The 25,836-nt window shown below is 46.1% G+C and overlaps 1 protein-coding gene across 2 annotated transcripts in view; it reads right to left on the reverse strand.

The window, feature by feature from the left end:
• Positions 1-5,147: 5,147 nt before the first annotated feature.
• chst11 (carbohydrate (chondroitin 4) sulfotransferase 11) overlaps positions 5,148-25,836 on the reverse strand; it is a 68,420-nt gene continuing 47,731 nt past the window's right edge. For both annotated transcript variants that reach the window (XM_066669656.1, XM_066669657.1), the window contains exon 3: positions 5,148-7,785. In XM_066669656.1, coding sequence (XP_066525753.1) covers positions 6,931-7,785 — 855 coding nt within the window. In that variant the 3' untranslated portion in view covers positions 5,148-6,930. The remainder of the gene's footprint in view (positions 7,786-25,836) is intronic.

Genomic DNA, 25,836 nt, shown 5'->3' on the forward strand with positions numbered 1-25,836 from the left:
GACGAGGGGGCGTGGCAATTGTAAAAAGTCTCTGTACTTGACGTCAGGAGCGTTTATGTGAGAGCGCAAAGACAAGGTTAAACTCAGCAAAACAGACACAACGAGTGCCAAGAAACTGAGCGAAAATGGCTAAAAACCAGAGCTTCTGCTCCTCGCTCCTCACTGCTGTGCGCTCGGGGTCGGGGTGAACAGCGAGCGGCTCATTATCATTTAAAGGAACAGGTGCTGAAAGCGGGCGTTCTGAACAGGGGCTGTTTACACAGGGGGAGAACACTGCTGTGGGGCTCGTGGGGTTTGGACCAAAGCGGGTCACAGACGTTTCATTAAGAACCAGAACTGTGTTCCTCTGTGGAGACGAGGGGGGATATGTTTGACTGGACACAGGAGCATTTTACATTTGAACAGGAACAAAAGCAGACCAACACCCGTGGGTGGATTTTTCTTCTTTATTGAGAAACCAGGAGAGAGAGAGAGAGTGGGGGAGAGAGAGAGAGAGAGAGAGAGTAGGTTCTCTCGGGGCACACAGTCCCGTACATTTGCAATTATTTCCTTTTATTTTTATTTTTATTTTTTGTGAACAGGGGTCGGACCTGATGAGCCAGCAGAGTCCGTCCCCGAGAGAGAACAAAGCACAGGAATGAAAATAAAAAAACAAGAAATAATGATAAAAATAAAAAATAAAACACATAAAATCTCTATGCGTTGCCACAGAAACCAGGAATAAATAAATAAATACGACAGCGGCTGATGTGCAAAGGCTGGACAACAGAGCTATGCATCACACACACACACACACTTCCCTTCCGCACAAGAGCACATGAACACACACCTGGCTGCCTGAGTGTGGTGCTGAAGGGTGTAGAACACACACATTGACACAGCAGGCACACAGAGCCTCAGAGGCCCCGAGGAGAGACAAGCAGATGCACCGTGTGAGGGTTAAAGAAGCAGCCCGTACTTCAGCCTGACCCCTTGTCTGCCACATCTGGAGTGTGAGGTCCACCACCTCTGGTCAAACACAGTCTTAAGCACTTTTATTGTAGTGGGAGCTTTCTATGTGCTTTGGGAGACCTCCACACCATAGATTCATACATTACTGTGCGAAAGTAAGGGACCACCTGAACAGCCTTGAAGTACAGTGTTTAGAACACACTGGATGCATCTTAGTTGTGTAGTAACCCTCACTAATACTGTAAGATAAACACTGTAGTCTATTTTTAATAATACGAGTTTGACATTCACACTGGAGGATACCTCTACAGACACAGGGAGAACACACTACAGTGACCCGAGGACAGGATCCCACCCAGAACCCCGAGCCCCAGCAGCTGTGTGGCAGCAACACTAAAAGAGCTTTTCCATTGCATGGTGCATACTCTAGTCTACTCTCCTCCTCCACCAGGTGAATCAGGTCCTGGTTCTGGAGGCGGGTTCTTGTTTAGTGGCTGTTCTCTCGTGGTTCAGAGCGAGTCGAGTAGGGACTAAACCGTGGCGTGTAAACCTTGCAGAGCGCTGATCGTCCAGAGAGAGTCGTCACTCTACGCCACGCAGCGCAGACGACCAGCACCAACTCTCCATCTGTAAAATCTCCAGCTGCAGCAGAGATCACGTTTGTTTTTATCCGACTCACGACGGCAGCTCGTAAAATGACGCCGTGGTCTTTTGAAGAGGTTCAAACGCTCCTTGGATCGGTGGCCGACGAAAGAATCCAGCGAGAGCTGGACGCTGCAACAAGGAAGGAACAAACTCTACTGATCTGTCTGAACTGATGACGGAGCTGTGTTCAGTCCCAAACAACAACAACACGCCAATACACCATGAGTACACACCGCTTAACGTTACCACCGCCGTTGTTGTGGTTTCTAAAACCTGCTGTTCCTGTTAGAGGTGGGGGTTTGGGAGTAAACCAATCAGGGACCAGGGACCAAGCATAGTAGACTCCAGTAGAGTAGGTACCATGCATTGAAAAAGCACCACAGTCTCAGGCTTTTGCTCAGTACTATGTTTATATCAGAGAGTACATCATACAGAGGACAAAGACCCTTGAAAAAGCACAGAAGAGCCGATCAAAAAGGAAATCTACCGACTGGAAAAGCCCTGGTGAGGCCTGAAGATTGGCATCGAGGAGTTTGTCTTTTTAAAGCACAGCAGAGACGTGTGGGGGTTGTTTTCTGTGGTGACCAGCCGTACACTGCTGATGTGGCAGAGAGAAAGCAGGATGAAGGCACTGGAATGTCCCTTTAAAAGCGCTGATGTACAGTCAGACCCCCAGTGGCCACTCAGTTACAGATATAAGAGCTGACCGCAGATCAGTTAAACTTCACCTCTGTTAAACTGTGAGTGGGCCCCACAGCCCCAGAACCACGAGGATATGTCTGTGGTGTGTGTGTGTGTGTGTGTGTGTACATGAAGGCACTGTTGTGTGTGTGTGTGTGTGTGTGTGTGTGTGTCTGAGAGAGAGAGAGACAGACAGTGTTACTGAGTGACTGAAAGGCACTGTGCCTAATGAGTTGTCTGTATGTTTGATGTGCCTACATGTGTCTGTATAATGCTGTGTGTGTGTGTGTGTGTTAGTGAAAATTAAAGGGGAATTCCACTCATATTTCCAGACTGAATTTCCTACAGCGCTGTGCAGTGAGATGTAGAGAAAGGCAGTGTACAGTTTACTACAAAGCTCCCAGAGGCTCTCTGAGGATCGTCTGAGTGTCACGTGATGGAGACGTTGGTTAACAGTTAATTCATCTTAGATCACGAAGCTCTAACTGAGGCCTTAAATGTTGCACACGTCTGGTTCCTATGGCGACTGCTGTGAAAGATTCTGACTCTTTATATTTCAATACACACTTTCTCTGTGGTAGACTCACATTTATAGATCTTTTTTCTTTTTTCCTTCCTTCTTTCTCTTCCTCTTTTCACCAGTGTTTTATTTCTATTTATTTATTTATTTATTAGTTGTTGTTGTTTTTTTCTTATTGGCCTTCCACTTCCATCTCTAAGATGGCAGCATGAGTGCACACTGGGAGAGAGAGAGAGAGAGAGAGAGAGAGAGAGAGAGAGAGAGACTATATCTTTGTTTGTGTTTTGCTCATGGGCTCCCACTAGAGTTGCAGAGTGTGATTCCCTTTTACGGCACTGTCCTGAAATCAAGAGGGAGAGCAAGGGCGGTCTCCTACCTTCCTCCGCAAATTACATAATGCAGTTTCCGCAGTGCTGAGACCTAGAGTAGCAACAACAGAGGCTCTATTCTCACTGTTACAGCTCAGCGGAGCAGCACAATGATTATGGTTCTGTAATTTTACGTGAGGGCGGCACAGTGGCGCAGGTAGTGTCTCAGTCACAGCTCTAGGGTCCTGGAGGTTGTGGGTTCGAGTCCCGCAACCTTGCGCCCAATGATTCCAGGTAGGCTCCGGACCCACCACCGCCTTGAACTGGATAAGGGTTAGAGACAATGAATGAATGAATATTACATTACAAATACTACAGAGTGTTCCTTTAATTTGGCCTCACACTTCATTTCATTAAAATGGGAGCTCTGAACATAACTCTTTTATTCATTCATTCATCTTCTGTGGCCGCTTCATCCTGAAAAGGCTTGCGGTGGGTCTGGGGAGAACATATCAATCTCCTCATACAGGACGGCCCAAGGAGAGGCTCCAACCCAGGATCCTGAGGCCCAGAGTGAGTGAGTTAGTGAGCTAAAAGCCCGCTCCATGAGGTGCACCGCATCTAAAAATCCTGGAGTAGAAACGTATGAACCCTTTGCCACTTGAATATCTACAGTCACAGATGAACACAGTACAGTTCTCTTCCCTTTCGAGGGTTTTTCTGAGACGCCGTAGAACAGAGCATTTCCCCTCAGGACTCTGTTCACAGGTTCCCAGTTTATAATCACACTGATGCTTTTAATGCAGAGGTGGAACTCCCCTTTAAATGAACAAAGAACAAACTGGAGAACAAAGAGAAACCGAACAGCAGAAGTGGGCAGACCTTGTGTTCCCCACACAGCACAGAGCTCAGGGTCGGACAAGGACAGACGGGGCTTTAGTTCAGGAAATGTCCAAAGGGACACAAGCCCTCTGTGTAATTCTTAAATGAAATTTAGAGAGAGAGGGGGAGGGGGAGAGAGAGAGAGGGAGAGAGAGTGGGAGAGAGTGAGAGAGCGAGAGAGAGAGAGAGAGAGAGAGAGAGGGAGGGAGGGGAGAGAGAGAGAGAGAGAGAGAGAGAGAGAGAGAGGGAGGGGAGAGAGATAGAGAGGGGGAGGGAGAGGGAGAGGGGGAGGGAGAGCGAGAGAGTGAGAGAGAGAGATAGAGAGAAGGGACAGAGTGAGCAAGAGAGAGCAAGAGAGAAAGAGAGGGGGGGAGCGAGAGACAGAGAGCGAGAGAAAGAGAGAGCAAGAGAGATAGAGACAGAGAGAGCAAAGGAGAGGGTAAGTTAAAGAGAAAGATAGTAGAGGGAGAGTGGCTTGAATCTGACCCTGGATATTATTTACTGCATTTGTGTGTGTGTGTGTGTGTGTGTGTGTGTTTCCACTTTTCCATATGAGCTGTAATCCTGGTATTAACAATAACGTCACCAAAATCTAATCTAAAAGATCTAAAATCTAGTGGATAGATCTAGTATTGCCTCATTCTGAGATTACTGTAGACTAATACAAGATCATTCACCTGTTTCTACATGGTTTTCTTGTTGTAGGTGATTTTTTCCTGCATGAAAATGTCTCACTCCGATGGCAGACCACTGATCTTCCTCTGGAAAGCACTCAGATAATCTCCCAATGGAACAAGACACTTTCACACTTGATAAATCACTTAAAGAAGACAGTTTATTAAAAAATTATCTTGTTCAGAGCATGTTCACATTACTGTGGGGATCTGGAGCCCACCAACCCACACACTGTGAAACAAGACCCCCCGTACACTGTGAGCTTCCTAAGTAAAAAAAAAAAAAACAGGATAAAACGTCGCTCTGCTTCTACTCTACTTCTGACGTCAAGTTGAGAGACTTTGGAATGGCCCCGCCCCCTCGTCTGAGTCTGTCCAATCACAGCGCTGGACCTGCCTTAATGTGAGAGCGCAAATACAAGGTTAAACGCAGCCAAACAGACACAACGAACGCGGAGAAATAAGAACACTGAGTAAAAACGGAGAAGAAAGAGAACAGAGTGAAAACGGCTAAAATCCAGAGCTTCTGCTCCTCGCTCCTCACTGCTGTGCGCTCGGGGTCGGGGTGAACAGCGAGCGGCTCTTTATCATTTAAAGGAACGGGGGAGAATGCCTCTGTGGTGTTTGACCAAATCAGGTCACACACTTTTCATTAAGAACCAGAAGTGTGCTCCACATTTCAGAATGAGAAACATTAGACATATCCACTAGGTTCCCTGGCTTTTATCAGGAAAGAGTGAGAGTGGTGTTGAAAGTTGTTGCTAGATTGAGTCACCTTCAGCAGCGTAGGATTTCTGTGCAGACAGAGGCTCAGACACCCGACACGCCCCTCCTGCGGCCTTCAGAGATATAAATAAGAGATTACATCATTCTTAGCTTCGTCTGAATCGGTCCGAGCAAACAAAGCCCACGGAAACGACCGCCGTTCCTGCACACGACAGCGTCCCACTGCTTTGAAGTGTTTAAACGGGAAAAGAGAGTGTGCAGTACAGCAATCATCTAATGGATGAACCAGATTCTCTCTCTCTCTCTCTCTCTCTCTCTCTCTCTCTCTCTCTCTCTCTCTCTCTCTCTCTCATTTTCCCCTTTCAGTGAGTGTACATTTCCCATGAGAACACACTCAAAAACCTAAAGTCTTTCCCCACTTCTGTGCAGCCCTCGCAACCCAAAGCCACACGAAGACCATGAAAAGCAGGGAAATGAAAGCATTACAAATCATAATAATTCCTTTAACAAATCTACCACTAAGATTCCCTTTTTTTTTCCTGGAAAAAATACTAAGTCTCTCTCCCTTCCTCTGTTTTTTTTTCTCTCAAAGCAATTTAAATAATCTTTAGTTCAGCTGCTCGCAGCCAGACGATAAAAATACGACAAAAAATAAACTACACCCAAGAAATCCCTTACTCTTAAAACATGGCTGGGAGTTCATAAAAGGGGTAAGTGCCCCTGGATCAGCGAAGGGGGTCAGTCAAAGGACTCTGTGGCTGTGTCCCCCTCACTGGAATACGTTCACTACACAAAGGCACCACTCGACGCCACTGCAGGATCCTCCTGCTAATACACATGTCCAGACACTGGCCTTTCAGCAGAGTTCAGGAGGAGTCGCCATAAACAACATGGACTTGGGTGTGACGGGTGAGAAGCATTGGTTGTTTTCCTGTCCTTCGCTTTGGGGCAGAAGAAAGCCCGTAAAAGCAGTGCTGATGGTCTCTACCTCAGGACAGAAGTCTGAAAATGAAGGACAGCGAGTGGGAAATGAATCTTTAGTCATGTTACAGTCAGTGAGCCGGCGGCTCGGTTGGTGTCGTATTGCTTGTCAACGGCTGAGGATAGAAACAGTGATCGTGATCTTTATTTTACAATTCAGTGGACGCAGATGTGTGGACGCAGCAGGGACGTGAGGTTTGCTCTGGACCCTGGACCACAAAGCCTCCATCCAATCACGACACAGTAGATGCCACACTCTGTGGACAGCAATAGTCTTTCAGTTTTACGCTCTGTCCACTTGAGATGCCAGTCGTTCAAGTGTTTCGAGCTGCTGTTTTTACCTCCACGACTTAAAGTCTTGAAGATCATTCAGAGTTCTGAAAGACGCCTTTCAGATAGCTGGGGGAAGTAGACGCACATGAGGAATTCCAGCTTGTAGAGCTCAGACAGAGCTCAAAGATTTTGTGCAAAAGAAATTGTCCCTTCCGTTGTTATGGGGGTTATACCTTGTCCGATTTGCTCAACTGGTGCTCGGCAAGTGTTCACGAGACTCCTGCCGGTCCTACTGAGCCTTCAAGTAGCCTGGGACCGAGTAGTTGAACATGAGGAAGTCCAGCTTGTAGAGTTCATACAGCTGGCTCTGCTGCGGGGCGCTGATGTTCTGGAAGAAGGCGGCCGTCATCTGGTCGGTGGTCCGAGTCGACTTGGCATAGGTCGGGAAGTGCAGCTGGTCTCCCACACCGGCCAGTCGCAGGACGTAGCCGGCGTCCTCCTCCAGTGTCTCGTACTTGCCCACCAGGTCGTAGTGGATGTGGCACGGGTGGCAGAGGGAGTAGACGGTCTGCCAGTGTTCATTGAGTGGTGCCTCTCGCCTTGTGACCGGATCTGCCAGATACTCTGCGAACTCAGGGAACCTGACATCGGCACCGCTTTGCAGCGCCTCAGCCGTGGCGTCCTTGCGGTAGCGCCGCACGATCTTGGTCCCGTAGCGCTTGTGGAAGGACGTGTTGTAGCGCAGGGTGAACTTGTTGCGGTAGGCGGACACCAGGCGCTCGAAGGGCTCGCGGACAAAGAGGAACTTGAGGTAGCTCTTCAGCCGGTGGTTGATGTCGGCGATGCTGTACTGGTTGAGTGTCCGCAGGTTGGAGGGCACGTGTGCCTCATTGGATGGGATCTCCATGGGGTCCGTGTATCTGCCCCGGCCGCTCAGCACCATCATCACCCTCTTCCAGTTGGTGCAGGCCACCTTGGGCACGTAGCAGTAGATCAGCTCGTGCTCCTCGTCCACCACCAGGTGCTTGAGGTCGCCAGGCGTTAGGACCCGCCGCTTCCTGTTGGAGACGTTGTGGGCTCGACATGTCTCTGCGACCTGGTCCCGGCGAGCCTGGTGGAGCAGCGCCGCCCTCGAGAACTCCGCCTGAGGGAGGACAACACAGAGAGAGAAAGATAGACGTGAGGCAGGTACCTACACTGTGTCCACATCAATATTTACAGCCCTTCTAATAACAATTTGCTGGAAATACACTGGCAAAAACCATGAGATGCTCTGGAGCAGCTGCACACAAGCCTCAACAAGTGATGTGCAGAACTTTAACTTTGTATTTTCATCAGTTCCTGAGACACTGGGCAGATCTCAAAAATTTACATGAGTTCCTTTTTCTTCAGCCTTAGACACAGTAACTTAATGAAGCCAGTCCTCTTCAGTAACGTCAGATCAGGGAAAGAGTGAAGCAGAGACGAGAGAGGAGTGTGTAGAGAGAGGAAACGAGACTGGAGTGGAGATAAAAAGAGCAGAGGGGAGTACACGATAAAAAATAAAAAAAATCCATAAAATTTATGGTAAAATACTGGCAGCTGTTGTTGCCAAAACTTCACCATAAAATATACAGTTACAATTTATAATAAATTACAGTGTACTTTTTTCCTGAACCGTAAATTTTATATTCAAGAAGAGTATTTGTTTACAGTGCATTTACTGTGAACATTTTCATAAAAAATTACATTAGAAGATTGATCCCATACTTTACTGTATAAATACAACCCTTTACCACAGAAAAAAAACACAGTGATGAAAATAAGCCTCCTTTAAGCAAAGGTGCGGCACAAAAAGGAAGAAAGGAAGAAAACTGGCTTGGTGTGTGACAAAATTCAGAGGTGCACAAAAAACCCAAAAAGCTCCAAACACAATAAAAAAACCCTGAATAAAACACAGAACGGAGGGAGCCGCTCGGCATGCTGGGAGCTCCCCCTGTGAGTCCCAGCTCCTCCCAGTCCTTGGCCACTTTTACGACCCTCATTCACTCACATACACACACTCATTCACTCACACACACACACACTCAATCACTCACACACACACACACTCATTCACTCACACACACACACTCATTCACTCACACACACACACACACTCAATCACTCACACACACACACTCATTCACTCACACACACACACATTCAATCACTCACACACACACTCATTCACTCACACACACACACTCATTCACTCTCACACACACACTCATTCACTCACACACACACACACTCAATCACTCACACACACACACACTCAATCACTCACACACACACACTCATTCACTCACACACACACACTCATTCACTCACACACACACACTCATTCACTCACACACACACACATTCAATCACTCACACACACACTCATTCACTCACACACACACACTCATTCACTCACACAAACACACACTCAATCACTCACACACACACATTCAATCACTCACACACACACACATTCAATCACACACACACACTCATTCACTCACACACACACTCATTCACTCACACACACACACACTCAATCACTCACACACACACACACTCAATCACTCACACACACACTCATTCACTCACGCACACACACACTCAATCACTCACACACACACACACTCAATCACTCACACACTCATTCACTCACGCACACACACTCATTCACTCACACACACACACTCATTCACTCACACACACACACACACACTCAATCACTCACACACACACACACTCAATCACTCACACACTCATTCACTCACACACACACACTCATTCACTCACACCAAGACAGTTATAAGAGAAGACACTTCACCTGACCTCCATGTCCATAATAAAGCACTGGACTAATGTACACCTTTTAAATGAGTCTGATTCGATGTGTGATCTGAGACTGTATCGTTCATGTTCCTGCAGATAACGTTCTTCAGCTTCCAGAGAAGTCTATTATAAAGTATGCAGACTTTAGGGAAATAACCAAAAATCAATTTGGATTCAAAGCTAAAACCATACGAAGGCCTCCTGTTGTTCTCCACTAACACTACACAGTGAAGTCAGACAGCAGGCCAGACACTTAACATTTGCCACACGCAAACCTGAACACGCACGCAGACAATTCCACACACGAGGGACCCTTTCAAGTCTAGAACAGACCAATTACCAGCCTAGACCCTGCCTCCCTCGGACCCCCCGCACCGAGCAGCAGCTAACACAGCCCCCCTTTAAAACTCTGATCTAAGCGCAGCATCATAATTGTTTCATGGCACACGTTAGTATTCGCAGCACGTCCTCGCGCTCTTGTGTTTCCTTGACCCCTTTCCTTTCACATGAAACATCTGACGAGATCAAAGCACTCTTCGGCATCTCTCTGACACGAGTGGTCAAGCTGTTAGGGGGCCCGGGATAGACGATGTTATAAGTTGCAGGTAAATGCCTTAGACTTTCCTTTAATCTAGATAATGCTTATGGAACCTAGAGCAGCACGGAAAGGAAAGGACTGGGTGGAAGAAACGTCTGGTTCATGTGTCTCTCCAGGAAATTATTCTTTAGAGCTCTGTGTGATGGCTGCTCTTACAGCTGAGGACACTGGACAGGGACTGGACATCGTACTACACTGGGGCGTAAACCTTGATTGTCCAGAGAGAGTCGTCACTCTACGCCACGCAACGCAGACGACCAGCACCAACTCTCCAAAGACAAACCTGTCTTTTGTAGAGGTTCAAACGCTCCTTGGATCGGTGGCCGACGAAAGAATCCAGCGAGAGCTGGACGCTGCAACAAGGAAGGAACAAACTCTACTGATCTGTCTGAACTGATGACGGAGCTGTGTTCAGTCCCAAACAACAACAACAACACGCCAATACACCATGAGTAAACAGCGCTTAACGTTACCACCGCCGTTGCTGTGGTTTTCAAAGCCTGCTGTTCCCTTTAGAGACAGGGTTTTGAGACGACACCCAATACGAGGGAGCTCTGGGAATGGAAAACCAACCAGGGACCAAACGGAGAGTACAGTCCAGTAGAGTAGGTACCCTGCAGTGGTAAAGCGCCATTAGGAAACAGCCTTAAAGGGGGAGTGTTGAGTTGTAGCTGCCTGGCTGGACAAATGACCCTTCCCATAGGTCAGAAGTCAAGGGTCTGTCTCACGAGAGAGCTGTGAATTTCACCATTGACCAACACAAGGTCTCCACTTCAAACATCCCCCAAAACAATGGCTCGTCTAACGACACGTCTCAGGCTTGACCAGCTTCACTCTCCACGCTGCTCTCCTCCCAGAGCTGACCATTCATTATTAAACAAGAAACTCCTAACAGAGCAAACCCCCAGTGACTGATCATCGATCGCCCTTCGCCTGGTCCTCCACAGACACGCTCCACTCCTCCCTCGTCTATAAACAGATACTCACTCTCTTATTCTTTCTTTCTCTCTCTTTCTCTGACCATCCCTGGCACTTTCTCTTTCCATCTCCCTCTACTTCTCTTCATTTCTCCCTCTGTCTCTTGTCCAAGCATTGCTTTGTTGATGTTACTGGTGTTCTTTGTTGTTGTGAGTCTGCATGGGCACTTTATATTTTGTTTTGTTTTTTTCTCCCCCTTTACCTAGCTTCAATTTTTTAACAAGTAAACTGCTTAAATAACGATTTTTTAAAAGAGGTTTGAAAGTCAAAATTCTGACTCTCTCTCTCTCTCTCTCTCTCTCTCTCTCTCTCTCTCTCTCTCCAGACAGAGAGAGGGTGCTTTGTTTCTGTGGAATTTCCCCAGAGTTACTCTACTCTTCTCTCGCAGCATTTCAGACGTCCAGTTTATCAGATCATAAAGTAGACAGGCTTTTTGTGCATGCAGTCAGCACTGTATAATATGACATTAGAACAAAGAGAGAGAGAGGGAGAGAGAGAGAGGGGTCACTGTGTCAGAGAGAAAAGCACTGATCAAAACGTCTCTGCGGATGTAAGGGTCAAGTCGTATGAATGTGTGAATGTTAATGCTATTGAAAGAAGTGCCAGAACTCCCATGTTATCTTCATTCCGCCATGTCTTGATGTGGGGGTGTGGGGGGGTTTGGGGGGCCCTGGGCTGTAGCCATTATCCTGATACATCGTGGCGTCCTGATTTCCCAGAGCACCTTGTGATTCTCTTCAGTTTCTCTGATCACTGAACAATTGCGAGTGGTATCAGACTGAGATTTACGCCAGTGACACAGTCCCTGAGAACAATAACAGCAGCTACAGAACGCCGACTGTCTCTGTCTCACAGCTGCAGGAGCTCGGGGTCCAGGGTGGGATCCTCTCCTCGGGTCACAAACTGTGTGTTCTCTCTGTGTCTGTGGGGGTGTCCTCCATGTGCACACAGGTTGGTAGGTGCAGTAACTGTATGATCTGTGGACATTGTCCACAGATATGAGTGTGTGAGTGACTGGGTGAGTGTGAGAGTGATTGGGTGAGTGTGAGAGTGACTGGGTGAGTGTGTGAGTGACTGGGTAAGTGTGAGAGTGACTGGGTGAGTGTGTGACATTGTCCACAGGTGTGAGTGACTGGGTGAGTGTGTGAGTGACTGGGTAAGTGTGAGAGTGACTGGGTGAGTGTGTGACATTGCCCACAGGTGTGAGTAACTGGGTGAGTGTGCGAGTGACTTGGTGAGTGTGCGAGTGACTGGGTGAGTGTGCGAGTGACTGGGTGAGTGTGCGAGTGACTGGGTGAGTGACAGTAAGACAGATGCGATGACATGTGATTCCCTACAGGGTCGTGTTTAATGCTCTGTCAGTACTAGTGTTGTTCTTCTGCTGTATCTCTCACCCCGGCATTTCACAATTTAATTTCACATTTTAATATTCCTGCATTAGGAAACTCGCCACAACACAACACAGCTTGAATCATCAGCACCAGATTATCCAGCAACAAGCTCATTAGCATCGAAGCGGCTACATTAGCCACAGCTCTTAGAACACGCTGAGAGGTTTCAGGGCGGCTGCGTCTGTTAATGGCCAAACAGAAGTGACAAAAAGTCACGGCCCACTTCAAAACACTGGAAAAGAGCTGCGTAAGCTTGGCGAGCGTGTGAATGCTGCTGCAGCGTATTCCTGGCCGTCCGTGCTTCAGTGGTCACTCCGTTCCTCTTCCTGACTCATGCTCTTTTACGACATGAGAACCGGAGAATGAAACGAGCAGGAAGCCTTTCATTAGCTCTCACTCAATAAGAGCCAGGGCCTGCTGCACCGTGGTGTGGAGTGGAGTCCTGAGGCAGAACCAGCTTTACACACTTCGACAGGTCAAATCCATCAAACACAATACGAGAAGTCAGCGATATTTTCGTTATTTACTGTTAATGAGATCAGCTCCCACCATTATTAAGCTTGTTCCATCAGGTACACGGCGGACCATGGAGGAGGATGAAATGTGTAAACACTACGTGTCCAAAACTGTGTAAACAACCTGTAATAAAGACGCCAAGGGAGCAGGAGGCAGGCGCGAGTGCTTTGGCTTCTTTAACGTCTACCGCAAAAAAAGGATTAAGAAAAAAATAGACAGATCTACCAACAAAAGAGGCTGAGAACAAAATACCTCCCACATAATGGTGTGTTTAAAGGCCTAGTCCTGGACTGCACAGCATTGTGAATTGTGATTTTCCACTGAAATGAGGATATATTCCGGGATTAAGCTCAATCACTGTCGGGGAAACCGGCCTCTACATGTAATTCACAAAGTGGATGGACACACAACTCATTGCACTGTTGTTTCAGCTGAAATGTCTCTATTGTCCCTAACCTTTGCTAAATGTTTGGACAGAAACCCAGCTGCTGACAGGAAGTGGTGATGAATATTAAAGGCGTAGTTCATGACTGTAATCATTAAACACTTTTTATAAAATTCATAAGATGTTTCCTCACCATTCGCTAGCTCTCAAACCCATGTGTGCACTGGAAACCGGACTAATGCGTTTACGAAGCCCCGGTGTCTGTGAATGAATGAAAAAACAAACTGGCTCAATCTGATATGCTAGGCTTTCTCTCTCTCTTTCTCTCTCTTTCCTTATTTCTTTCTATCTCTCTGCTAATGGCAGAGGCATCTGGAGTTTTTAGACAACAGAGAGAACGTCAAACGTTAAAAATCACGAACCAAAATGAGGATGTTGTTCTATTCCTGCTCCATAGGTCGGTGATATTTACTTATATTTGCCTTTTCTGATCACATTAAGGTGGCCTCATGAGATGGCTAACTGCATTATCACAAGACAGTGTCTGTAAATAAAACATTACAGATGAGTTACACTTCAGCCGTGTACACATTGTTATTTCCCCTCAAACACACTTTTCCACCTTAAAAGACGTGGAGCTTTTTTCCCCACAATCGTAGATGTTCTCTTTAACTGGGGAGAAAATATGGCAAAACCTTTAGAGACAAATAAACAACATGATAAAAAGGGGGGGAATGTAATGGAGCATGTGTGAACTGGATGTGAAGTAAACGTCTAAAAAGATCTGGAGGAAATCTCAACCTCCAGACTCGCTCAGGCAGGAACACCACCACCAATTAAAGCTTACATACTTAAAAATGATGGTTCTACAGGGTTCTTTATTAAAAGAAATGGTTCTTGGTAAAACCCTGAACACCTTAAGAACCATTTGCACAATTAAAGGATTCTTTGGATCCTTCAGATTGATGGAGAATGAGCTGTAGATGGTTCTATAGAGCACCTTTCAGAAAAAGGGTTCTATAAGGCAACAAAAAACAGCTCCAAAAAACAGAACCATCTACAGAACATTCTACATCAATCTGAAGAACCCCTATCGCATGAACAGTCTGGTGCCTTACAATTCAGAACGTTTCTGTGCTAAAGCCCTCACAATCCTTAGGCTTCAACTCAGACGAATTTGCATCTCAGGGAGGAGCTCAGAGGAGCGCAGATGGCATAGGACGTGCTTTCACTCTTCACACTCATTTCTCATCCCCCCATCGCTCCTGTTTTGAGTTGTTGGCACATGAGTAGAAAAGCGTGAATAAGTGTCTCACACAGCACATGTTTGTGCACACAAACTACAACTCTCTCTCTTTCACACACACACACACACACACACACACATATAGATCACTGCCTGCTGATAATGCTTTGTGAGTGAAAAAACACATCAAGCATTTGCTTGGATATTGTAGGTTGCTCCACACACTCATAAATACCCCCAACACACACTTACACAAATTTGACACTTTTTTCACTGTATGGTACCTACTTTACTCGGCTCTACCTACATTTTATTCGCCCCCCCCCCCCCCCCCCCCCAGCTTTGGAAGCCACAAACGGTGGTAACGTTAAGCGGTGTTTACTCATGGTGTATCGGCGTGTTGTTGTTGTTTGGGACTGAACACAGCTCCGTCATCAGTTCAGACAGATCAGTAGAGTTTGTTCCTTCCTTGTTGCAGCGTCCAGCTCTCGCTGGATTCTTTCGTCGGCCACCGATCCAAGGAGCGTTTGAACCTCTTCAAAAGACCACGGCGTCATTTTACGAGCTGCCGTCGTGAGTCGGATAAAAACAAACGTGATCTCTGCTGCAGCTGGAGATTTTACAGATGGAGAGTTGGTGCTGGTCGTCTGCGTTGCGTGGCGTAGAGTGACGACTCTCTCTGGACGATCAGCGCTCTGCTAGGTTTACACGCCACGGTTTAGTCCCTACTCGACTCGCTCTGAACCACGAGAGAACAACAACTACACAAGAACCCGCTTCCAGAACCAGGACTAGTTTGGAAAACAGCATATTTATAATAATAATAATAATAATAATAACTCATCTCATGTCTGCCACAGAACCTGCAGCCATTCAGCATCATCTCCACTCGCTCCACTGTGCCAGAGGATCGGCAGCAGCAACACAAAACACAGCAGTGTGCTCCTTAAGTAGCCTGACAATTTACAGGAGATTACAACACACAGCAGGTGACGTCCCAACACTGCGTCTCCAGCAGTGTGCGCTGAGACACACGAGCAGAGACAGCAGAGCTGGCAGCTCCAGAGGAGGTCTGCAGAAAGTGTCTGCAAACTTTTATTACTAACGAGATGTGTGGCTCACTCCAGCAGAGGAAACTAATTCACCTTCTTGTGTCTGCGCCGAGGCATAATCTCCACCTGGGAAAAGAGCAGTGTCTGGATTTGAAGGGACAGCAGCGGGGGTCTTCATTTACTGCCCACAATGCTGTGTGCTGAATAGGGTCTGGCCTACCGTTCCCCACAAGCCCCTATTAACAACTATAAACAACACATCTGCTTCAGGAGCCCATTCTAACCTACAGCACCTAGGAAAGCAAGTAAAAATCTCAGTTAACATGGCATTCATTCATTCATCTTCCCTGAGTGCTTTATCAAGATCAAGGTTAATGTGGGTTTATAGATGAACCTGAACACATCGTGGACAGAGCATCAGTTCATCACCTGTTGACAATGTCACACACCCACCCAGTCACTCACAAACTCACACCTATGGACACATGTGAGTCACCAATCCACCTACCAACGTGTGTGTTTTGAGCGTGGGAGGAAACCGGAACACCCAGAGGAAACCCACACAGACACAGGGAGAACACACCAAACACCTCACAGACAGTCACCCGGAGGAAACCCACGTAGACACAGAGAGAACACACCACACTCCTCACAGACAGTCACCCGGAGGAAACCCACGCAGACACAGGGAGAACACACCACACTCCTCACAGACATTCACCCGGAGGAAACCAACGTAGACACAGAGAGAACACACCACACTCCTCACAGACAGTCACCCGGAGGAAACCCACGCAGGCACAGGGAGAACACACCATACTCCTCACAGACAGTCACCCGGAGGAAACCCACGCAGGCACAGAGAGAACACACCACACTCCTCACAGACAGTCACCCGGAGGAAACCCACGCAGACACAGGGAGAACACACCACACTCCTCACAGACAGTCACCCGGAGGAAACCCACGCAGACACAGAGAGAACACACCACACTCCTCACAGACAGTCACCCGGAGGAAACCCATGCAGACACAGGGAGAACACACCACACAGTCACCATGAAAAACACGTCTTCAAAAAGGTAATTAACAGGAGAAGGAAAACACCTTCTTAATTTCCAATAGAAGTTAATGTATATTTATTTCATTCCAAGTAATTTTTAAAGCATTTCTACTGGTCCATTCATAATAAACTTCTCCAATGATGTGTTCAAATGATGCAATGAACTAAATCTCCACAAAAATATATATTTCCTTAGGACAGCATATTCTAAAATCAAAATCACAGTGTTTAAATCGTTTAACCCAAACCTCACACATATTTTGGATACAATATTATCCACAAGAAGAGAACAAATCCCAATAAACTCTTCACTCGCTGCGTTCACACAGCTTCACAGTGGAGTAAAGGCAGTGAGTAAATCTCTGTCTTTCTCTGACATATTTTCTGCCTTAAAGGTAATGTCTACAATTGTGAGTAATCGCAGTTCTCTCTGGTTGTTTACACTCAGAAGCTCAGCGTCTTTTAAGGTGGAACAGTGTGTTTGAGAGGAAAGAAACTACTATCTATTATTCACTGTTTGAATTATGATTTGTTTGTAAATCAGGTTGTTTAGTTTTGTAGCACTGTCGCTAATACAGTTAGCTGGTTCCCGAGTTTGGAGACATTTCCACCTTAAGTGATCCGAAAGGGCAAAATAAGTCACTGTTACAGAACAGAGCAATATCCTCATCAAAGCTTATGCTTTTCAATGTCTCGAGTTGAATCTAATGAGCACACAGAGAGAGAGAGAGAGAGAGAGAGAGAGAGAGAGAGAGAGAGAGAGAAAGAGAAAGAGAAAGTCTGGCGTACAGGACCAAGCCACTGGGGCTTCGTAAACACATCAGACTGGTTTCTAGCGTGCAAACAGACTGGAGAGCAGCAAATGTAATGAAGCATCTAAATTTTGTAAAATGTGTTTTTGATTACAATCGTGAACGTCCCCTTTAACATCCTGTAATTTATTCAAAAGTCCAAACTATCCAAAAATTGACCTTGGTTCAGTTTGATCCAGACAGAGGCCACCCCTTTTGATGCGACAAAATGTCGGTTCTTTTGTTCCAGACCGTGGTCTGAGGCACCTTTCACAGCTGCTGTTATGGTTCGGACCCAACAAGGTCTGTGTGAAATCCTCCTAAATCCCTCCTGCCTCTCCTTCGTCCTCCTTCCCAGGGTGGTGGGATGTTCATTCCCACACACTGCACTGAAGATTTGATTGCATTTAGCCAGGTCAAGTCCTGCCAGCATGCCCCTGTTGCTAAATATAAATGGAGTGTGTTGGGCGTGAGTTCTAACCTACAGCACATGGTGAACTGAACTAACCTCTGCCTAATTAATCACACACTTTCCATCCTCGGGGGGAGACCACTGAGGCAGGGCCACCACACTCAGACAGACGGTGAGAACCAGAGGTTAGAGGAAATTGCCCCTTTGAGACGTGGGATATGCTCAAATCTGTCACAATGATGATGGAACGTCTGAGCTCACATGTGATTCACTAAAGGCAATAAACAATAACCAGACAGTGGACTTTGTTAAACGGGAAATCCCTATTTGGTGAAATGTGTCACTAACCGCAGGGTGATCCAGTGAGGTCCAGACTTCAGGGTCTGTGCGCCGTTTCTCATTTTGCAGCTCTTAATTAATTAAAGGCAACGTTCACGGTTGTGGGGAAACGCTGTTCTCTGGTTTGTTTACGTTCAGAAGCTCCACAACTTTAAGGTGGGACTGTGAGTGTGAGTTTGGATAAAATGACAGGTTCATGTTGGTGTCTGAGGTGTAAATTGTCTGTAAGTGTTTATTCACTGTTTGAATTCCCACAGAAACTCATGTGTAACTCGAGCTGTTTAGTTTTGTAGCACTTTCGCTCTGTGTTTACTTTCATGCAATTAGCGCTGTCCTGAATTTAGAGTCAGCTCCAACTTAAGTAATACATCTGTAGCAGCTAAAATAAATAAATATTACCAACCTATGGGGCAGGAATACAGCAATATCCTCTTCTCGGTTCATGTTTTTCAATGTTTGGGGGTCTATTCATAGTCTAAAAACTTCCAGATGCTGTTTCTCTGCCCTAGACTTAACTTTTTAACCTGAGCTCTAAATATAGACTCCATTTCCTAAAGCGTTAAGATATTACCTTTTTCAATATTTCTTCTGGAATCCAGAGGATCAACAAGATGTTTGCATTGCTTTTGCTTCGACTCTTCTTGAAATGATCTAAGTTGTAAGAACATTTCTGATAGGATTTGATTGATATGATGTAGGTACAAGCACTCGTAAAGTCAGGTGCCGATATTGGTTGATCAGTTTATAACACACACTCCACTCCTACTCATCCCTAAACTACTGGATTGTGTTCCATCACTCCAGAGGACACTTCTCCACAGCACATGGCCTGTGGGGCTTTAGATCCCTCTACACCACACTTGACAATGAGCACGGTGCAGCTGCTCCAAATCGTCCCATCCTGTGGGTCAGCGCTGTTCTATACAAATGATTACAGCTGAATAAAGGCCGACCCAAAGTCAGAGAGATAAATAATCCAGGATCAATAGAGTCCAGCAGTTGTGTTTCAGCAAAGACACTAAATCAACAGCCATGGATTGTGGGCCTGACACAAACACTTCTCAGCCGAGTCATTATGAACTCTTATTCTTTGTCCCCCCACTGCCTTTATCCCAAACCCCCTCCTCTTTTCACTCTGTTTCTCTCTCTGACAGACGCTCGTGATCTGACCTCCTGACCTCTGTGACCTCGCAGGTCCTCCCTCAGATGTCTCTTTCCACAAAGTATACGCTAAATTATTAAACAACAGCCCCGTCCTTTTTTGTACTCGTCCCGTCGTCTCCATCTGTGCCTACGCTGGGCCTCATTACTCACGCGGAGGTGAGGAGAGGGAGCACCAGGGCAAGGAATGTGCTCTGCGAGGCTTTAATGTAGCACTAAAAACAGCAGCTAATGATTCAGCCGCATTTCGTCTGGGCTTCCATTGCTGTCCAACAACAAGCTTCAATTATCTCTGGAGGAATAACGTCACAGGCCAAAACGTCATTATATTTTAATGAAGGGTGAAGTACAGAGATTTTTTTTAATGTTATAAGTGTCTCACGGTGCTCGAAACCACAAAAGCAAGTCTATTTATAATGATTTAACAACTTAAAGAAACATATTTATTTGATCCTCTCCCAAGTTTCCCCACTCATCATTGAGGCCCTGTATGCAGATTTTCTTCTCTATGTTTTTGAAATGATCACCATCCAGATGAATACAAAAACGGTGGCATTATCATGCCAGTCCAGTAGGGGGCGATAGTACCACTTAAAGGAACACTATGTAGTATTTCTATCTTAAAATTACAGCTTCAAAATCATTGTGATGCTCAGGTGAGCTGTAACAGGGAGAATAGAGATGTTGCTGTTGCTTCTCCGGGTTCAGCACTGCAGAAACTGCACTATGTAACTTTCGGAGGAGGGCAGGAAACCACCCTCCTCCCCTCCTCTGCCCCATTGATTTTAATACAGTGCTGTAAAAATGAATAACAATACGGGGAGCCATAGAAGCAAAAACCCAAATCTTACCTAGTGTTCCTTTAAAGAGAGACATCAAAACACCACAAAGAAAGTTTTAATCCCAAATCAGTCCATACTCCCTACGTAGTGCACTATGCAATCATGAAATTACTGAATCTACGTCTTAACAGTGCAATATTAATTTCTAATACAACATAATGGGCTGCTCTGAGGTCGGTTTGTGCTGGAAACCACTTTACGAAGCCCCAGTGTCTGTAAATGGGTTAAAAAAACAAACAGTCTCAGTCCGGTATGCTAGGCTTTCTCTCTCTCTGCTCACAACAGAGGCATCTGGAGTATCTTTAGACAACGGAGAAAACTCAAACGCTGAAAAGTATTAACTGAGATGAGGATGTTGCTCTACATTTACATTTACATTTATGCATTTGGCAGACACTTTTATCCAAAGCGACTTACAAAAGAGGATCTAACATTCGAACTACAGCACAATTTATACAAATACCTTACATTAAGTGCAGTATGCCACAGGAAGTAATAAGTGCATTAAAGAAAGACATTCAGTGCAGGAGATACTCTCGGAAGAGCTGGGTCTTCAATGATTTCTTGAATGCAGAGAGGGTTCCTGTTGCTCCGATGGTGCTCGGAAGCTCGTTCCACCAGCGTGGTACCAGAGAGGAGAATAGCCTCGACTGACCTGTACGGGGGGGTTGGTCGTGTTAGTTGGTGCTCCTTTGAGGAACGGAGAGGGCGGGCGCTAACATATGGTCTTAAGAGTCTATTGAGGAAGATGGGAGCAGAACCAGTGAATACTCTGAAGGCCATCATTAGTGATTTAAATTTGATGCGAGCAGCTAAGTGTAGACAATGCAGCTCAACTAATAGGGGCGTGACATGTGCTCTTTTAGGCTGGTTGAAGACCAGGCGTGCTGCAGCATTCTGGATCATCTGTAGCGGTCTCACAGCACAGGCCGGAAGACCTGTCAGGAGGGCGTTGCAATAGTCTAGACGGGAGATTACTAACGTCTGAACGAGGAGCTGTGTTGTATGTTGAGTGAACATTTCTCTATTTCTCTATTTCTCTTCCATAGAGGGGTAATATTGATTTATTTTTGCTGTTTCGGATCACTTAAGGTGGAAATGTCTCCCAACTCAGGAGACGGCTAACTGCATTAGCGACAAAATGCTACAAAATGAAACAGCCTGAGCTACAAATGAGCTTCTGTGGGAATTCAAACACTTACAGACAGTTTACACTTCATCCCCCAACATTTGCTTCTTACTCAAACCTTAAATTCCACCGTTCCACCTTAAAAGAGCTTAGAACTGAAGAGACAATGGTGTAAATTTGATCTTCTGGCCGAACCTTTCAGACACAGGCCTGGAATGGACATCTGCTCCAGGACCGTGAGGGTGAGAGGTCCATCATTACAGCAACAATCAGCACTGAATGCACAGAAGGAATCTGATTGTGTTTGGCTGTGCTGAGGTGTAAACACGGCCTTGCTCTGCTGTCAGATTCGGAAGTGAGATGATAAGGCCGTGAGTGGAGCACAAATGCAATCGCATGCTTTAATGCGCTCATGTGCGTGGAGGCTGAGCCTGTCTTTCACAGCAGCCGAAGATGGAGCGGTCTCTGTTGCCGTGGAAATGATGACTCACAACAGATGAAATGTAGTTGTGTACTTGTATGTGTGTGTGTGTGTGTGTGTGTCAGATCAGCAAACACTACACTGTAAGCGAGGTGACACAGATAATAAAGGGGCCTCTGAGAAGTTGTGACGCTCGGGGTCTGATACAGTCACTCTCATCTTCTACAGACAATATCTCCAGGACTGTACCTCCATATCTCTAGCTTTCTCTAGTGCTCCCCGCCATTTTACAACCGAGGCTTCGAAGACACCCCCCTGGCATTTTTAATTGACTGGTCTTTGAAGGGAAAGGTGGGCTGTTGTTATGTTGTGGTGGTAGATTATTATTATAAAGCATCACTTGCTGTCCTCCTGATCATCCCCATCTACAATAGACCAGCTCAGTTCCTCCCCCTCATCTCATCTCATCTCGTCCTAATCGCTGGTGTGTGGTGAGGGGATTGGAGCGGATCGGCTGCTGGAGCATCTTCCAGGTGGAGGCAGCACATTGGTAGAGGTGGAGGCGACCCCCTGAGGTCCCAAAGAATGAAAAGCACTTTGGGTGGGTTTAGAGAAGCACTGGAGAGGTGGAGCTAACATCATCATCATTATCAGCATTATCAGTGAAACTGATGTGGAGGTGGCACACACACACACACACACACACACACATATATGTATATACCCCAGTGGCGTTTGTAACAGTTGAAAGCAGGAGAATTCACACCACACTCTCAAAGCTGTATTAATTAGATGCTAAGCTAACAATTAGATGCTAATTTTATTACTGTTGTGATAACAGTCAACATTAGTGTCAGGTGAGAAACGTGTGGTGAGCGTGTGTTCTGTTCATATGAGCAGAAAAGAGGAGAAGCTCATCATCATGTGATGCGTAGTTTAAGTTTAGTTTTGTAGCCGGTTATTAATAAAAGTCCTGGGACGCATGGGATGATTTGAGCTGAGCGTTTTATACAGACTCTGTGGTAATTTACATACAGTACTGAGAAGCTTCATCTAGTTTGGGGAGGGGCGATTTCTCCAGAAACTGGCAAACTAGGGTCTCAGGAGGAAAATGATTGAATACCTCTGCTTTAAAGTCATTTATATCACCTTTTAAATGTCTCTGTCCTGTGATTGTGCAGCCTTTTATTGACCCCAGTGACAGACTCAGGAGATGTTCTGATAAAGCAGAGCACGACTCTGAATCATAGACTGATGCAATCATCAAAACACACCATGATGAAACGCCAGTGTAATTTGTAATCGAACGCTGCCCTATGAATTATAGACTCCTGGACGAGTGAACCGGGGCCGTAACCGTGTCCGAGAGCAGCAGTGAGGGCCGTTATCAGGACCGTGGAAACGCTAGTGGGGCTTTTAGAGGGCGGTAAAGCTGCAGTGGTCTCACGTGGAGGTGGGTTTACACACGCCATCGTTAAAGCAAAACCCCCAACATATCCCAAGCTCATCTTTGTCTGACACAGCTTTATCACTCTCCCAACATTCATTCATTCATCTCCTATAAGTGCTTCATTCTGATCAGGGTCACAGGGTCACAAGGTCACAGGGTCACAGGGGACACCCGAGGAGGAACAGAAGGAACACAGCATCACACACACAAACGTTTTCTCCGTTTTTACTCAGTGCTCTTATTTCTCCGCGCTCGTTGTGTCTGTTTTGCTGAGTTTAACCTCGTCTTTGCGCTCTCACACAAACGCGGGTCCAGCGCTGTGATTGGACAGACTCAGACGAGGGGGCGGGGCCATTCTAAAGTCTCTGCACTTGACGTCAGAAGCAGAGCAGAATCAGAACGACTCGTTTAATCCTGTGTTTTCTGACTTAGGCAGCGCATAGAAAACTGACTGAGGTCTTGTTTCACAGTGTGTGGGTTGGTGGACTCCAGAGAGACACTTTGGACTGTACAAGGGATTTGTTTGTAATGTTTCCCCTTTAAAGACTTGCAGAATCTATACTGTGCTGAATCTGTTCCTGGAGCTGTACGCATTACTAAGTCACTCGTCTGTATCAAAGCGAACACAACGGCAACATCATGTGATGAAAGAAGATTAAAAGGCAAAATGAGATGTTTTTAAAGGCTTAAATGACAGCAGCACCACAGCTAAAATCCAGCTTGAATAGGGCCACAGTCAAGTGCTACTGCCTGCTTCTTAAAGCCCCGCTAATAGGAACACAGTGGACACAGTGGTGAAGGGTGAAGTGGTGCCATCAGGAAGTTTCCACTGGCTGTGCCTGCTGCTGCCAGGGTGCCCTTTCCACTGGCTGGACACACACACACACACACAAGCTTGTTTTCATGCATTGTGGAACCATCACATAGATTTCCATTCATTCTGTGGAGATTTAGCCTTAAAGGGAACTATGTTTGTGGGGGAATTCAGTTCTAAGCTCTGCGTATTTTAATGTGGAACCGTGTGTTTGACAAAAATGATGACTGTTTTGTTCTCTGTATTTAACCCAATCCGTGCAGTGAAACACACATTCACACACTAGTGAACACTAGGGGGCAGTGAGCGGTGGGCAGCCCTACCCATGGCGCCCCGGGAGCCATTGGGGGTTAGGTGCCTTGCTAAAGGACACTTCAGTCATGACCCGCCGACTCTGGGGATCGAACCGGCAGCCTACCGTTTACACGCCCAGTTCCTCACCTCCAGGACATGGCTGCCCCCTTGTGTAACTTGTCTGTAAGTTTTTATTCACTGTTTGAATTACCACAGAAACGCACTTGTAACTCGAGTTGTTTAGTTTCGTAGCACTGTCGCTAATGCAGTTAGCCGTCCACCGAGTTTGGAGACATTTCCACTTCAAGTGATTGGAAACAGTAAAAAAATTAACCGTTTCCACATCGTTATAAATTCAGTATTTTATTGCCTTATTTACAGGAATCAGCTTATAGCTGCCTAATATTTTGGGTATGGGGTGGGCTTAGACTCAGCAAATATGTCCCCACCCAACATTGATGTTAATGTTGTATCTGGTGTTTTAGATTTAGAGATAGAAATTGATATTATTTAAATGAATTTGTAAAATTTTATTTGTATTAGGTGGATTGGTGACTCAAAAGTGTCAGTAGGTGTGAGTGTGTGAGTGTGTGTCGCCCTGTGACGGACTGGCGCGACCTCCAGGGTGTGTTCCCACCTTGCGCCCAATGGTTCCAGGTAGGCTCTGGACCCACCGCGACCCTGAACTGGATAAGGGTTACAGACAATGAATGAATGAATGAATGAATGTATTTGTATTTTATTATCTTTTTTGTGGGCGATATGGGACGGGTGGGGCGCGGAAATTCCCCTTGGTCTGAGGTGGGGAATGATAGAAAGTGTTTGAGAACCACTGCCCTAAAGGCTCATTCATACTCCCTTTTTTTCTAACGTTGAGACCATCACTGCCCACATACCTCTTATAGTGGGTTATTGTGGATGTTACAGACCTATATCCACTAGAGGGCAGTTCAGAGTCAAAAGTTTCGGACGACAACAACAAACACGGTGACGGTGGAGGAGCTGAATACAAAGTAGAAGAAAAGCAGTGGTGTAAATGCAGTGGTCAAAGAGTTAAAACTTTTGGGTCCCCACAAGGGGATATAACCTTCACACACACACACACACACACACACACACACACACACACACACACACACACACACAAACAGAGGGTCCTGTATTGAGAGGTTGCATAAAGGTGCACAGATAATGTTGCCATCTGATATAGCAGTGTGTGATAAAGTGTGGTGGGATATGTGATACCTCCTGTGAAGTGTGTGTGTGTGTGTGTGTGTGTGTGTGGGCATCCATCTGAGGCAGAAGCAAAATGTGATTATTAAAGCTAGGCCTGTAGTTCAGGTCATGATTATCAAAACCCTGTGAAAAACCTGATCAAACACCTATGGTGTTTATTTATTCAAGCCCCCTATGAGATTTGTTGTAGTATTTTAGCGCTGAGCTAGTGGCGATTAACTTTAGGA

Source organism: Hoplias malabaricus, chromosome 4 (assembly GCF_029633855.1).
Source record: "Hoplias malabaricus isolate fHopMal1 chromosome 4, fHopMal1.hap1, whole genome shotgun sequence".
In the NCBI taxonomy this organism is placed as follows: domain Eukaryota; kingdom Metazoa; phylum Chordata; class Actinopteri; order Characiformes; family Erythrinidae; genus Hoplias; species Hoplias malabaricus.